The sequence below is a fragment of the Vulpes vulpes genome, chromosome 13, assembly GCF_048418805.1.
Source record: "Vulpes vulpes isolate BD-2025 chromosome 13, VulVul3, whole genome shotgun sequence".
Classification (NCBI taxonomy): Eukaryota; Metazoa; Chordata; class Mammalia; order Carnivora; family Canidae; genus Vulpes; species Vulpes vulpes.
In genome coordinates this window covers 17829013-17844299 of record NC_132792.1, presented here as the reverse complement: position 1 = coordinate 17844299, position 15287 = coordinate 17829013, and the positions used below count along the sequence as shown (strand labels likewise).

At 36.8% G+C, this 15287-nt stretch overlaps 1 protein-coding gene across 5 annotated transcripts in view; it reads right to left on the bottom strand.

The window, feature by feature from the left end:
* MRPL13 (mitochondrial ribosomal protein L13) overlaps window positions 1-15287 on the bottom strand; it is a 48928-nt gene that overhangs the window by 33413 nt on the left and 228 nt on the right. For 2 of the 5 annotated variants that reach the window (XM_072734001.1, XM_072734004.1), the window contains exons 1-2: window positions 14614-14959; window positions 11535-11658 (exon numbers count right to left, since the gene is read on the bottom strand). In XM_072734001.1, the coding sequence (XP_072590102.1) occupies window positions 11535-11658; window positions 14614-14715 (226 nt within the window). In that variant the 5' untranslated portion in view covers window positions 14716-14959. Of the gene's footprint in view, window positions 1-11534; window positions 11659-14613; window positions 15085-15287 lie in introns of those variants that run through there. The other 3 variants (XM_072734002.1, XM_072734003.1, XM_072734005.1) reach the window with 2 other exon arrangements.

Sequence of the window (15287 nt, the reverse complement as noted above, 5' to 3'; positions counted from 1 at the left end):
GATTTTATATAAAAGTCATGACTTTAAGAAAAAGTGGTCTTGGTTATTTATAAAGCTTTTCAAAGCCTAAACAACACTTTAAAAAATATAAAGCAAGTCATGGTGCAACACCAAAATCCTTCAACAAGATTTTGCTGTTCTGTTCCTCTTTTATATAATGTCTAAGTATAGAAAGAGTTGGCCAGACATTTGGAAAATCTTAACACTGGAAGGTAAAAGAGAATATAATAAAGATGCCAATAATAACAATACATCTTTGAAAGGCAAGCTATCGTTATTCCTATTGTCTTTTCCCATTAATAATCACACTTTGCTAAAATGTTTATATTAACATGCCTTTAAATCTAATACAAACTTTCCCAAAATAGAAGACAAAATGAAAAAAATACAAATATAGATGTAAAAAGGTATATTTCACCAACAGGCAAATTGAAAACAAATGAAAAACATCACAACTGATTATTCTTCTCAAATTCAGAGAACAATAGAGTACTATGATCTTATGCTTAACTACTAAACCCAAGGCTTTTTCCAACCACATTTAACTAACTACATTTAACCTACCACTCTCAACTATAACATGCATATTTGATAAGATAGATTATCTAAAAATTAAAATATATTAGGTTAATTTTCCAGTGAAAAGTACCCCTAAATTTGGCTGATTATCTAAAAAACAAAAAAACCTAAAACCCTAAAAAGTCAACATGTGGTTTTCACAGGAGAAAAAAAAAAAATCACATCACAAAATCAAATAATGAGAAACATTTTTTAAATGCCTATTTTAGGGGATCCCTGGGTGGTTCAGCGGTTTAGCGCCTGCCTTTGGCCCGGGGCACGATCCTGGAGTCCCAGGATCGAGTCCCACGTCGGGCTCCCGGCATGGAGCCTGCTTCTCCCTCCTGTGTCTCTGCCTCTCTCTCTCTTTCTATGTCTATCATAAATAAATAAATAAATCTTAAAAAAAAAATAAAAAATAAAAAATAAATAATGCCTATTTTACTACTAGGGACACTTAAAAATATCCTAAAAGCTTATTTTTTAAAGTGAAAAAATAAGTATAAACAAATACCATATATGACGACTAACGATTATAAGATTCTATGAAGCACTTTGTATTTGAGTGATAGCATTTTCAGAGAGAAGTACATCATCTATGTGGAATAAGGATAATGGAAAGAGGATGAAGCAGGTAAGTTTTCTTTACCACAGCGAGAGGGAATCTAGAAATGTAAAGGAGAGAATTAGGAAGCTTGGTGTTCATTGGATGAAAAGATAGTTTGATTGTATTTGGAAAATTGACTAAAGTTCCTAAATGTGACCCATGGTGGGCTACTAAGGCAATGGGGTAAATGAACCAGAAAAATAGGGTGAGAAGAGATCCACGGCATTTCAGAGAATGCTGAAGTTACCTTAATTTTCAACCAGACATTTACAGTTGAAGCAGCTAAGGCCTGCTGAGACTAAGTGATCTGCCAAAGCTCACATGCCATGTTATTTAGCATCCTGTTCAGGCTTTTTGCATGATACTTATGTGAAGGAAAATGGAATCATTATGCTAACTTTACACAAAAGCTGAATTTATTTTTAAAATGTCTCTTAAGCTTTAAATATGCAAAAATCACCTTGAGCTACTCCAAAGCTATACTCTTTAGACATCAAAAAGGACCGTTCAAAGGACATTAGAAAGAATACCACAGATAGGATGAAAATCATGTTCTTTCATCTCTAAGGTATGAACATCTAATCTGGGAAGGAAATACATAAGAATAAACAAAGGAGACACTAACATAAATAACTCTAATGCAATGTACTAGGTGTAAATCATAAATTAATAAATTCTAAATGAAAAAAAAACCACACATACACACAGGAATGTATACACAGATACTCCAATCTTTTAAAACATTTTTTTTGGGATCCCTGGGTGGCGCAGCGGTTTGGCGCCTGCCTTTGGCCCAGGGCGCGATCCTGGAGACCCGGGATCGAATCCCACGTCAGGCTCCCAGTGCATGGAGCCTGCTTCTCCCTCTGCCTGTGTCTCTGCCTTGTCTCTGCCTCTCTCTCTCTGTATGACTATCATAAATAAATAATATAAAAAAAATAGTTTAAAAAAAAACAAAAAACATTTTTTTCAAGGTTTTTTTTTTTTTTACAAAAAGAAAAAGCAAAAGAAACAAAAGCAAAAATGAACTATTGGGACTTCATCAAGATAAGAAGCTTTTGCACAGCAAAGGATACAGTCAACAAAACTAAAAGACAACCTACAGAATGGGAGAAGATATTTGCAAATGACATATCAGATAAAGGGCTAGTTTCCAAGATCTATAAAGAACTTATTAAACTCAACACCAAAGAAACAAACAATCCTATCATGAAATGGGCAAAAGACATGAAGAGAAATCTCACAGAGGAAGACATACACATGAGAAACATGCACATGAGACAATGCTCTGCATCACTTGCCATCAGGGAAATACAAATCAAAACCACAAGGAGATACCACCTCACACCAGTGAGAATGGGGAAAATTAACAAGGCAGGAAACCCCAAATGTTGGAGAGGATGCGGAGAAAAGGGAACCCTCTTACACTGTTGGTGGGAATGTGAACTGGTGCAGCCACTCTGGAAAACTGTGTGGAGGTTCCTCAAAGAGTTAAAAATAGACCTGCCCTACGACCCAGCAATTGCACTGTTGGGGATTTACCCCAAAGATTCAGATGCAATGAAACGCCGGGACACCTGCACCCCGATGTTTCTAGCAGCAATGTCCACAATAGCCAAACTCTGGAAGGAGCCTCGGTGTCCATCGAAAGATGAATGGATAAAGAAGATGTGGTCTATGTATACAATGGAATATTCCTCAGCCATTAGAAACGACAAATACCCACCATTTGCTTCAACGTGGATGGAACTGGAGGGTATTATTCTGAGTGAAGTAAGTCAATCGGAGAAGGACAAACAGTGTATGTTCTCATTCATTTGGGGAATATAAATAATAGTGAAAGGGAATATAAGGGAAGGGAGAAGAAATGTGTGGGAAATATCATAAAGGGAGACAGAACATAAAGACTCCTAACTCTGGGAAATGAACTAGGGGTGGTGGAAGGGGAGGAGGGCGGGGGGTGGGGGTGAATGGGTGACGGGCACTGAGGGGGACACTTGACGGAATGAGCACTGGGTGTTATTCTGTATGTTGCTAAATTGAACCCCAATAAAAAATCAATTTATTAAAAAAAACATTTTTTCAAGGTTTTTTTTTTTTTTTTTTTTTTACTTGAAAGAGAGAGAACAGAAAGAGAGGGAGAAGCAGGGAGCCCAATGATCCCAGGACCCTGGAATCATGACCTGAGACCAAAGCAGATGCTTAACAGACTGAGCTGCTCAGGTAGCCCCCTCCAATTTTTTTCTTTGTTCCTTTCAGTAGAAATACTCTCCTGATTTATCTCCAGTTGCTAAATTTTATTCATAAAATTTAAGTTCCTAGGAGTTACCAATCACATTAAGTGTCAAAAAAATTCCTGATGTTCACTTCACTTTAATGTAAATAGGGCTTGTTCTATTATGTCTGGCTCCCATTCAATTCCTTTCTTAAATTTCATGGGAGATACTTTTAGTTCTTATCTTAGAAATCAGAACATTCAAAACTCTCTGAGCTACTCAGATTCCATACAAGGGAAGATTCAGATGGAAGTATCTTAAGTTTGGTAGGAGTCTCTTTCAAAATCTGCTTTATACTCCTTTTCCATTGATCACCTAATTAATTAATCCACTCACTATTTACTACTTAATAATGCCAGGTACTGTTCTCGATGCTGGAATTACAGCAATGAATTGCAACTAAAATCTTAAACTCTAGTGGAATGAGCTAGACAATAAACAAATAAGCAAATATACAATATGCTGGGAGCTGATAAATACAGAGGGATAAAGAGTAATGCAGTGGAAGTATTATTAATTGGTACAGGTTTTTGTGTTTTGACTTCCCTGGCACAAAGGTCCAAAAGTACAACTGATGTACTGTAAACTCATGTTTAGTTTTATAAGAAACTACCATAATCTCTTCCAGACTGTCTGTACCATTTGACATTCCAACCAGCAATGTGTAAGTAATCCAGTTTCTCTGCATTATCATCAGCATTTGTTGTTGCCACTATTTTTTATTTTAGCTATTCTGATAGATGTGCATGGAGATCTCATTGCGTTTTTAATCTGTATTTCCAAAATGGCTAATAATGTTAAATCTTTTTATGTGTTTATTTGCCATCTGGTCATGTATTTTGCTCATTTTATAATGTAGGTGTGTTTGTTTCTTGTTGGCTCTGTGGTTTTCAAATATTTCCCTTCAGTCTGCAACTTGTCTTCTCATCCCCTTTACAGCACAAATCCTTCTTTAAGTTCTTTGGTTTAGCTCAGTGGTTTTTTTTTTTTTTTTTTTAATTTTTATTTATTCATGAGAGACAGAGAAGTAGAAACACAGGTAGAGGGAGAAGCAAGCTCCCTATGGGGACCCTGATGTGGGACTTGATACCAGGACTCTGGGATCATGACCTGAGCCAAAGGCAGATGCTCAAACACTGAGCCACCCAGGTGCCCTAGCTCAGTGGTTTTAAAACTGTATCTGATAGAGATGTCAGGTTCTGAGAAGGTGACTCAAAGGAGCAAGGGTCCAGCATCTTCTCCCTTCTTCAACCAGTACAGTACTGCCTTTTTCTTTTCTTTTCTTTTTTAAGATTTATCTATTTGAGAGAGAGAAAAAGAGAGCATGTGGAGCAGACAGGAAAGCAGATTCCAATGAGTGCAGAGCTGGATGCAGGGCTTGATTTCATGACCCTGAGATAATGACCTAGGTCGAAACCAAGAGTCAGACCCTTAACCAACCGTGCCATCCCGGCACTCCAACGCTGCACTGTTTTTATAAATCTGTAAAGATTTGGTTTGAGAAATGTCTGAAAAATAGCTATTTTGATTTACTGACAAATAACAAAATCGGCTTTGGCCATTATGTTTGTTTCCAATCTTGAAATATAAATATTCAAATGCCTATTTCAATATTTTTTTTGGCATCCCTGAACTTTTGCATAGCCAGTATGACAGATGATCATAGATTACCATAAAATTGATGGAGTGCAAAGACACTGTGATAATATCTAAATATTCACTTCCAAAGGAGTTTATTCTGGATGTAACCTGGAGCAAAATTCTCCTTCACTGCTTATAATGATATTCTAGGAATGGAAGAATAAATACGTTATTAAGATTTCAAAATTAAAATGATGCAGTAATAATTGACATTTTAAATAAATTGACATTGAACTTGATAGTAAGAGAGAAAATATATTAGCTTGGTAACTAAAAAGATCATCCTAAACTTTTTTTTCCCCTCTCTCTAACAAGTCCTTACAAGATGTAAATAAATAATACAAGGCAGAATGCCAGAAATTCTACTAGATCTAATCTAATCCGTTTAACTGTCTGGTGTCCTAGCATTCATAACATTAAGAATCGTGTGCAAGTTTTATTTTGTTTCATCTCATGTAGATTGGGAGTATTTTAGGATAATCTAATAATAACTAGAAAATATGAAAGACAAGTTTCTCACTGCTTCTTTTAAATGCTCATACAGTCCTCTAATATTTTTTCATCTGTGTGCAGTGAGAAGAGTAAAATCCTCATAAAGAATAAGTCATAATCCAAAAATTACCATGTGTCCTTTCTTTTCATTTATTAGTGACAAAGAAACAAGCTCAGAAAGCTCTCAGGTCCCAAATTCAGAAGGGCAGCTCTAAAGAAAGGAAGGAACACTTTTCCTACTACTCCATCATTTCCAGCTTTACCTAGACCACATTTTCCATAAGAAACAATCTGTAAGTGGAAAGCTGATTTTCTACAACACTTGCCAAGTCCACTGGACCTATAAAGTAGTTCAAATATCATATATATCATGTTTGGATACATTATTGGCTTGCTTGCTTGCTTATTTATTTATTTATTTATTTATTTTGTTGGCTAACTTTTATAGCCACTTATATGACCATCAATTATTAGTATTATTTTCTGGAAATTGTATGTCAATTTTCAAATGTTTACAGTGATTGTGAGCACATAATATATGCTTAATAAATGCTTACTAAACCAATTAATGTTAAAAATAAACTTACAACAGGACATGTTTGGAAGTTGAACATTGAATTAGTCTTGATTTTAGTGACATCTTGTGGATATAAAGTTTTGCTGATATGTTACATATTAAATTATATAGTGAAACTAAAATAACTGATTTTTTAAATCTTTATTATTTTTTTAAAATTTTATTTATTTATTCATGAGAGATACACACAGAGAGAGAGGGGCAGAGACACAGGCAGAGGGAGAAGCAGGCTCCATGCAGGGAGCCCGACAGGGGACTTGATCCAGGGTCTCCAGGACCAGGCCCTGGGCTGAAGGTGACGCTAAACCACTGAGCCACTTGGGCTGCCCAATAACTGTTTTTAAAATGAAAATGTTTAATTTCATAGAAAAGCTATTCTCGTTTACTAGAAAAGGATGATGTGATAGGTTGCCACAAAAACTCTATTGCTGTCCTAGCAGAATATTCTCATTAGTACTTAAGGAATACTTATGTAATAATGACCTGCTTGTAGGAAAGCAGAACTTTAATTCAGTGAATAGATAAGTGTTATACTTTAAGGAAGAAATCAGATTACTACTAATTCTACTTTTCCCTAGATTTTGTATTGTTTGTATTTCTTATTTCTACAAAAACAACCTAAAAGATCATGTGTATCACCTTGTAAATAAGATTGGTAAGGTTAAAAAAAAAAAAAAAAAAAAAAAAGTCAGCAGGAAAACAGTTTAAGTGGCTCAGAATCACCACGCTGAAGTAGAAGGGTTAATTCACTATTCTGAGGAAACAAGTGCCTGCATTCTGGTCCCAGTTCCATTATAGCGGCTGAGTGACAGTGAGAAAGTCACTTTATTCTTCTGATTTTAGTTTTCTCATATATAAATGAGGCAGCTAAAATTTCTGAAGTCCTAAGGAATTAATTTCTATGACTTGGTAATTCTAGGACTACAACATTCTCCTTGTCTGCCAAAAGAGAAATTTTAAAGTAAAGAGATTTCTCATTAGTCAAGCATAAGTCTGGGGATCACTATTTTACTTTCGAAGTACAGGTGCTCCCCATTATTCATGGATTCCACTTGATGAATTTGCCCATTCTCTTAAAATTTATGTATAATCTCAATACCTGCAGTGCTTTCTCAGTCATTTGCAGACATATGCACAACAGTGAAAAATTTGAGTGGCTTGGTTTGATACACACCTTTCCAACTGAGGCTGAATAATGTAATGCACTGTCTCTTGTTTTGGCTCTTTTACTATAACAAGTGTCCCTTTGTGGTCCATTTAGTGATAGCTTTTTGGCATTTTTATGCTTTTTAAAGTGATTTTATGGTTTAAAATATCCCTCAAGTCTGATGCTAAAGTGCTGTGTAGTGCTCCTAACTGCAAGAAGGCTGCAGTGTCTTACGAAGAAAACCTGTGTTGGAGCACCTGGGTACCTCAGTGGAAGAGCATCTGCCTTTGGCTCAGGTCTTGATCCTGGGGTCCTGGGATTGAGTCCTGTATCAGGATTCCCATGGGGAGCCTGCTTCTCCTTCTACCTGTATCTCTGCCTCTCTGTGTCTCTCATGAATAAATAAATAAAATCTTAAAAAAAAAAAAACAGGGATCCCTGGGTGGCGCAGCGGTTTGGCGCCTGCCTTTGGCCCGGGGCGCGATCCTGGAGACCCGGGATCGAGTCCCACGTCGGGCTCCCGGTGCATGGAGCCTGCTTCTCCCTCTGCCTGTGTCTCTGCTTCTCTCTCTCTCACTGTGTGCCTATCATAAATAAATAAAATTTAAAAAAAAAAAATTAAAAAAAAACAAAAAAACAAAAAAAAACAAAAAAAAAACAAAAACACACTTGTGTTAGATTCAGGCATGAGTAACTGTGTGGTTGGCCATGAGTTCAACAATATATATATTAAAGGTATCTTTAGACAGAAACATATATAAAACAAATAAGACTATATATTGATTGGCTGACAAAAAAATGTTGTGACCAGAGGCTCATAGGAACCTAGCTCTAGAAGCGGTGGTTTGGTGTTCACTCTCATTCAGCATTCACGGTGACTTTAAAGCATGTAACTACAGTGAATAAAGAGAACTGACTGTGCTCATAGAACATTTTCTTACAGTGTCATTCCACAAAATGTTTCTGACAAGCATCTGTGAAGGACCAGACGTTGTACTAAGTGCCTCAAGAACAAAGATTGACATAACAGAATCCTTACATTCAAATTCCATACTTAAAGATCTCATAGGTTGTGGGCTTACTTTGAAATTTTCATGAAGAATAAGATTAGAGCAGCAAGTATGAGAATGGGGGAACTTGTAAGTTCTTGCTCTTACCCAAATCAAAACACCTAGCTCCACAGATCCAAAATCTAACTCAGCTGAAAAGCCAGAGCCCTGTTTAAAAATAATTTCTTCATTCTCAAAACCGATATTCATGAATGCATATATCCACTCAAAAAACATTTCATGCAGTCCATCCATGTGTCAAGCACTATTCTAGGCACTGGGCATATAGCTTGAAAGATTCAGGCAAAGTTCCTGTCCTCTTAGAATTTCGTCTAGTAAAAGTAGGTAGATAATGCATATTTATATAATATGTGTGATCAGTGAATGCTAGTTTTTTTTAAAAGGCAAGGTATAGAGAGTGAAAGGGGGAGCTGACAGAGGAATTGGGGAAGGCCTCTCTCAGAATATAAATAAGCAGAAACCTGAAAAATGTGAAGAAGTCATAAATCCAGAAAAGACATAAATCTGGAAAACTGCATCCAGGCAGAGGGAACAAAGTGTGAAACGGCCTTAAGGCAAAAATGTGCTGACAGGCATGTTAATGAAAAGGCAATAAGCCTTGGTGGATTGCTCAAGGGAGGGAAGAGATACACTCAGAGAGATAATAGGGACCATACCATGTAGGTCCTGGTAGGGCACTGACAGAACTTTGGCTTTTACTCTCCCATTTGGAAAAGACAACTGTAACTGATCTGCAGAGAAAAGACCCTTTTGGGGCAAGAGTAGATGCAGGGAGATAGTGAGGAGGCTTTTGGAATAAACCGGAATACAGAGTACAGTGGTTTAAAGTTACAGTAAAAGAGAGAGTTAATGAGAAGTGGCTAGGTTTCAGATATATGTATTTTTTCAGATATATATAAGTAGTTGAACAAATAGGAGGCACAAATGAAGCAAAGACTTCTGAGTAGAGTAACTAAAAAAAGAAAAGAGAAGCTGTTAATTGAGATGGGAAAACTTATGTAGTAAGTTGGTTTGGGTGACGGAAATCAGGAAGTATGACCTCTCCACGTTAACATGTTAGAGATGTCTACTAGACATCTAAGATTTGCTGAATAGAAATAAATAGAAATAAATTTTAGTTTCCGAATATGCTGGTGGCCAGTATTTTTATTAGAGTACTTGAAGTAAAAATTGAATAGGGGAAAAAAAAAAGGATCACTAATTACTTTATTTGACTGACCTAAGGATCCAGATTTAAGCAGTTTGTCTTTTTTTTCTTTCTTTTTTTCCATTCTGTTAAGAGTGAGAGGTTATGTGGGTCTGGAATACAGGGAAAAGGTCAAAAATGAAGATATAAATATTGTAGCTCCAAGTATAATAGAAGATATTTAGAAACATGGAATTAAATGGGCTTGCTTCAGGAATGCGAAGGGGTCCAAGGACCAGGCTCCAGGGCAACTTTAAGTTTTAATGAGAGAAGACTGGGACACTAGAAAGTTGTAAAGAACAAAGGGAACTGGGAAAGAGGAGTCAGCAAGAGAATGCATCCAAGAACTAATGAAAAATGCACTTAAGAAAAAAAGTTTTTTATGTGAAGACTAGCCAGGACTCCCCAAAAGGTTAACTGCAAGAAGAAAATAAGAGAAGGATTATTCTATATTAAAAAGACTAAAGGAACACAGCAATTAGAGGCAATACATAAACCCTGGTTGGATCCTGGTCTAAAAAAAAGTAACAGCTATAACAGTTCCAACAGCTTGGAAATACTAGGGAAATTTGGAAATGCACAGGACATTAAAACTATATAATTAAATTATGTTTATTTTGTTATGTATGATGACGGCATTTCAGTTATATAGGGGAGTATTCCTTTTATTAGGAGACACATACTGAAGTAATCAGGAGGATTTATTATGACAATCTGCAACTTATTTTCCAATGACTGAATAAAAAATTTGATATTAAATTTTATGTTAAAATGTTAATAATTGGGTAATCTAGATGGGGTATAAATTCACTGTACTATTCTTTGAGCTTTTCGTAAAATGTGAAAACTTTCACAATAAAAGTTACAAAAACATAAAGGACAAATAACTCAGTGGAATTATGGGCAAAAGACATGTACAGACAGTTCACAGAAGAGAAAATGATAAAAGGCCAATAAACAGAAAAGATAAGGAGCTCCATTTGCAATCTGAACAGGTAAATTAAAACCATCAAGGGAGTGTATTTCACATCTACCAGAATAGTCAAACTTAAAGAGAATGAAAACATCAAGTGTTACTGAAGATGAGGGATAATACAAACTCTGGTAGGATATAGGCAGAAAGACTAACTAGTTTCCTATGCACCTTTAAACCCAGTAATTCTTGTCCTGTAGACAGACCTCAGAGAAACTCTTCCACATGTGCGCTGGAAAAAAGGTACAAGAACACTGACAGTAATGTTGTTTATAATGGCAAAAATAAATAAATAAATAAATAAATGAATGAATTAATGAATAAATAAATAAATAAATAAGAAAGACCTGGCAATAACCCAAACGCTGAGTGTATGGGTATTTATTTCATCATCATTGTAACTGTTAATTTTCTTTAAAATATTACCTATACTTAAATGGACCATGAGATGCCTAGGTAAGTGAAGTCATGCAAAACTCCCTGTAATAAGCAGAAGTCTTTTAGTATACAACTTTTTTCTTTTGTTTTGGAAAAAGGTTATAGAAAATCAAATCTATTAATTGAAAACTTAAGAGTAAACTTTCCATGTCCAGCTAGCTATATCCATCCTTCTAGGGGAAAAGGCTTTTAGAAGAGAGGGCAAACTTATTTCTTCATTTTCAAAAACTCTCTATTCAAATGCACATTGCAATGTGAAGAGACATGTATAAGAGTGAACATTTAATTTATAGTTCTGATCAGGATATCTGAGAATGAAAGGAGGACTACTGATAGTTCTGTTGGGGTAATGGAACAAAATGGGGTTGTCTCAGGCAAACTAGTCTGTATGGTTTTCCTATGAATAAATCAAATCCATTTTAGTGCCCCAGTAGGTTTTTCACAAGAATGGAACAAGGGATCCCAGGAAAAAAAAGAGGCCCTCAGAAGTAGTTCAGTCAGAGTTCTTCAAGATTCAATTATGGTGAGAAAATTATTGCTACTAGTGACAGATCTAAAATGATACTCACTCAGTTGATGGTATACAGGTTTATGCAATCCTTGAAGTTTAATTGATGCCACAGCAGCCAGTTTGCCAGGGGGCTGCATTTTCCCATCTAAGAGATACCAAACCCGAGCAAAAGTGGCCCATTGCTAGGAGAAAAAAGAGAGAGAGACAGAAAACAAAGAAAATTCTAATTAAAATGTTAATAACCAAGCTTATTATTATATACCATCATGTGTATTCTACAGTGAATATCAGTAAGAGATCAATGAAAAAGATCCTGTCACTAAATAATTTTTTTTTTTGTTTCGTTTTCATTTCTTTTTTTTAGAGAAGGGTCTTTTCTCATTCTACAAAGTATAACAGTCATTTTTCCTGCCTGTTTTTCTATCTGCAATGTGGATGATGTTTTACTTAAAATATTTCAAAGATATGTTTTTCTTTATATTATGGCTTTTTTGGGGTATCACATAGAATTTGGAAGGGAAGTAAGAAACTCTTATGAAAGTAGAAACTGTTTATAAAGGTCTTCACAAATATTTTGAGACTAACAGATACACTTAATTGAATGATGAGTGGCCAACTGGGAAGTGAAGACTATTCAGAAGTTCAATTCCATGGGAGGATACACTAACAGAATATAGCTGGACAAGTATAGACGGATGATGAATAAACTCTAATTTAAATAGCTGCCTTATCAGGTTGTGATCCTAGGGTCCTGAGACTGAGTAGTACATCGGGTTCCCTGCATGGAGCCTGCTTCTCCCTCTGCCTATGTCTCTGCCTCTCTCTGTCTCTAATGAATAAATAAATAAAATCTTAATAAATAAATAGCTGCCTTAGATAGCTTTAGGCTGCCTCAGATATAGACCACTGTCTTTGCAGTATCCGTTAGTAATTTCGAACTAAGAAAATTCAGTCCAGAACGATCTCAACTAGATGTTTTCTCTGTGCATATACATAAGTTGCTGAACAATGCTGGAAAAAAATACAACCAGGCTAACTGGTTTTATTTTAAATTTTATTATTACAAACTTCAAATCAACTTCTAAACTGCTCACCATTTGTTTTTCTCCTTTCTCTTTTCTAGTTTCTATCTTGTTCTCCTTGCACATCTTTTGTCAGATTTATCTTTTAAGTATTTCATGTATTTTGATGCCATTATAAATGGCATTGTATTTTTAATTCAAGTTTGATTGATTGTTGCTAGTGCGTATTTATATGTATAAAAATACACTTTGTTTTTTGCATGTTGGTCTTATAACCTGCAAAATTGCTAAACTTATTTATCAGATCTAGTAGCTTTTCTTAGATTCCATCTGATTTTTTTACATAGATAATCATGTTCTCTGCAAATAAAGATAGCTTCTAGTCCATACTCTTTCCATACTATTCTCAGCTTAGGACTAAGAAAAATTCCAATGGTAGGAACTGTATAGGACAATCTTTTGTCTTCAATAAATTCCAAAGAAACAAATAGGAAAAAGAACATATTTATTAAGAGAATTATTAACCTATTTATTAACCTATTATTTAACCTATTATCAACCTATTTATTGAGAGAATTAAAAGATGGGAAATTATTACATTCTAGATCCAAAACTAAAGTAAAAATATTAAGTATTCCTATAGCATGTATGAGGAAATTGTAAAATTGAACATATACTAGACATTTGATATTAAAGAATTATCATTAACTTTTGTTTTTGATAAATAGTATTGGGATTTTATTTTTAAAAAGAATGTGTATCGGGATCCCTGGGTGGCTCAGCGGTTTAGCGCTGCCTTCAGCCCAGGGTGTGATCCTGGAGACCCGGGGTCGAGTCCCGCGTCGGGCTCCCTGCATGGAGCCTGCTTCTCCCTCTGCCTGTGTCTCTGCCTCTCTCTCTGTGTCTGTCTTGAATAAATAATAAAATAAAATATGAAAAAATAAAAAATAAAAAGAATCTGTATCTTGGAGAGAACATATTGAAATATTTACTTAGGAAATAACAGGAATCTGAGATTCATCTCAAATTCATAAGGAAGGGAAAGAAGCGAGTGGGAGTACAGAGGAAATAATATTGGTTATGAGGTTTTTGAAACTGGGTGATACCTACTTTTATGTGTGATTGAAATTCTCCATAATGAAGTTAAAAAACAACAAAACAAAACCTCTTGACCTCACTTATCCACTGCTTCATTTCTTTCCTCTCCTTTGGGGCAAAATTCTTCCAAAGACATTGTCTTTACTCCAATTTGTCTCTCTTCATTCTCTCTTCAACTTGCTCCAACCTGGCTTTTGCCCTCCGCCCTCACTCTACCACCTGCCAAAGTGACCAGGGCCTTCACCTCACTAAAATCATCGTTCTAGTCTAAGCCTTCAGCGCAGCCGATCCTTCTTCTGAGTATTATCTCCTCACTTGATTTCCAGGACACCGCCCTCTGTCCGCTTTTTTCCCCTACTTTGCTTGTTCTCCTCCTAACTCTCACTTCTGAAATGCTGAAAATGTCCCAGAATTCAGTTCTGGGTCCTTCTCCTCTCTTCTCTATACACACTTCCTCGAAGACTACATCCAGACTCCTATCTTTCAGGGCCATTTTCGTGCTTAAGACTCAAATGCAGAGGGATCCCTGGGTGGCGCAGCGGTTTGGCGCCTGCCTTTGGCCCAGGGCGCGATCCTGGAGACCCGGGATCGAATCCCACGTCGGGCTCCCAGTGCATGGGGCCTGCTTCTCCCTCTGCCTGTGTCTCTGCCTCTCTCTCTCTCTCTCTCTCTGTGACTTAAAAAAAAAAAAGACTCAAATGCAGATATTGACATCTCTAGCCTGGACCTTTACCCTGAACTCTACACCTGTATCCAATTGTCCACTTAGCAGCTGCATTACAATGCTTTTTATACCCTATGTAGCAAACACTAGTTTTTCCCCATTCCCCCTGCGGATGATGATAATGATGCGGATGATGATTATTATTATTTAAAAAACCAAACTTTGTTTTAAAAAAAATTAAAATAGCGCCACATCATCCCATTGCTACAAAAGTTTTCAAATGTCTAATTTTACTTTTTATATATTTGCCTTATTTAGGAGAGAAAACAAACAGTCCAAGAAAGGAATCATACCTGGAGCAAGGCTGGGCTAAGCAGCAGCTTGGACCAAAGTGCCCAAAACTGAACTCCTGCTCTTCCACCTGCAACCTGCTTCCATCTCAGTCTTCCCTGCATCAGCTGGTAGTAGCTACACTCTTCCAGTCATGGAAACAAAAACCCTGGAGTAACCGCCCCCCCGCCCCCCCGTTTCTCTTTTGCTGTCAGCTCCCATTCATTCCTTCAGGAAATCCTTTTGGCTCCACCTTCAACCGGAACCTCATCGCTTCTCAACACTACGCCGTTACTAGTTGGTTGGAGCCACCACCAGCTGCACGGATCGCTACAGCTGGTCTCCAAACGGATGTTTTGCTCCTACCTTCCGCCATTCCTCGTCTCTGAACGGTCTAAACTCAGCGGCCCGAGGGCTCCTTCCGACACCCAATGTGACATCACGTTACTCCCGGATTTCAAACCTTTGGACAGATACGCGTCTTACTGATGAACAACCTCTTCCAAGGTCCTATCTGATCCACCTCATTACCTCTCTGGCTTTCTTTTTCCGAATACTCTTTCCGGGGGGAGGGTGGGGGAAGAAAAGACATGAAAAAGCCTGGCTGAAAGGAGAAAACACGTCCCGAGTGAACAGCAGCGAGCGTTGGCCAGAATCACGACCCTCGTAGGTGTGTTCCCGAGGCACCTCCTTGGCC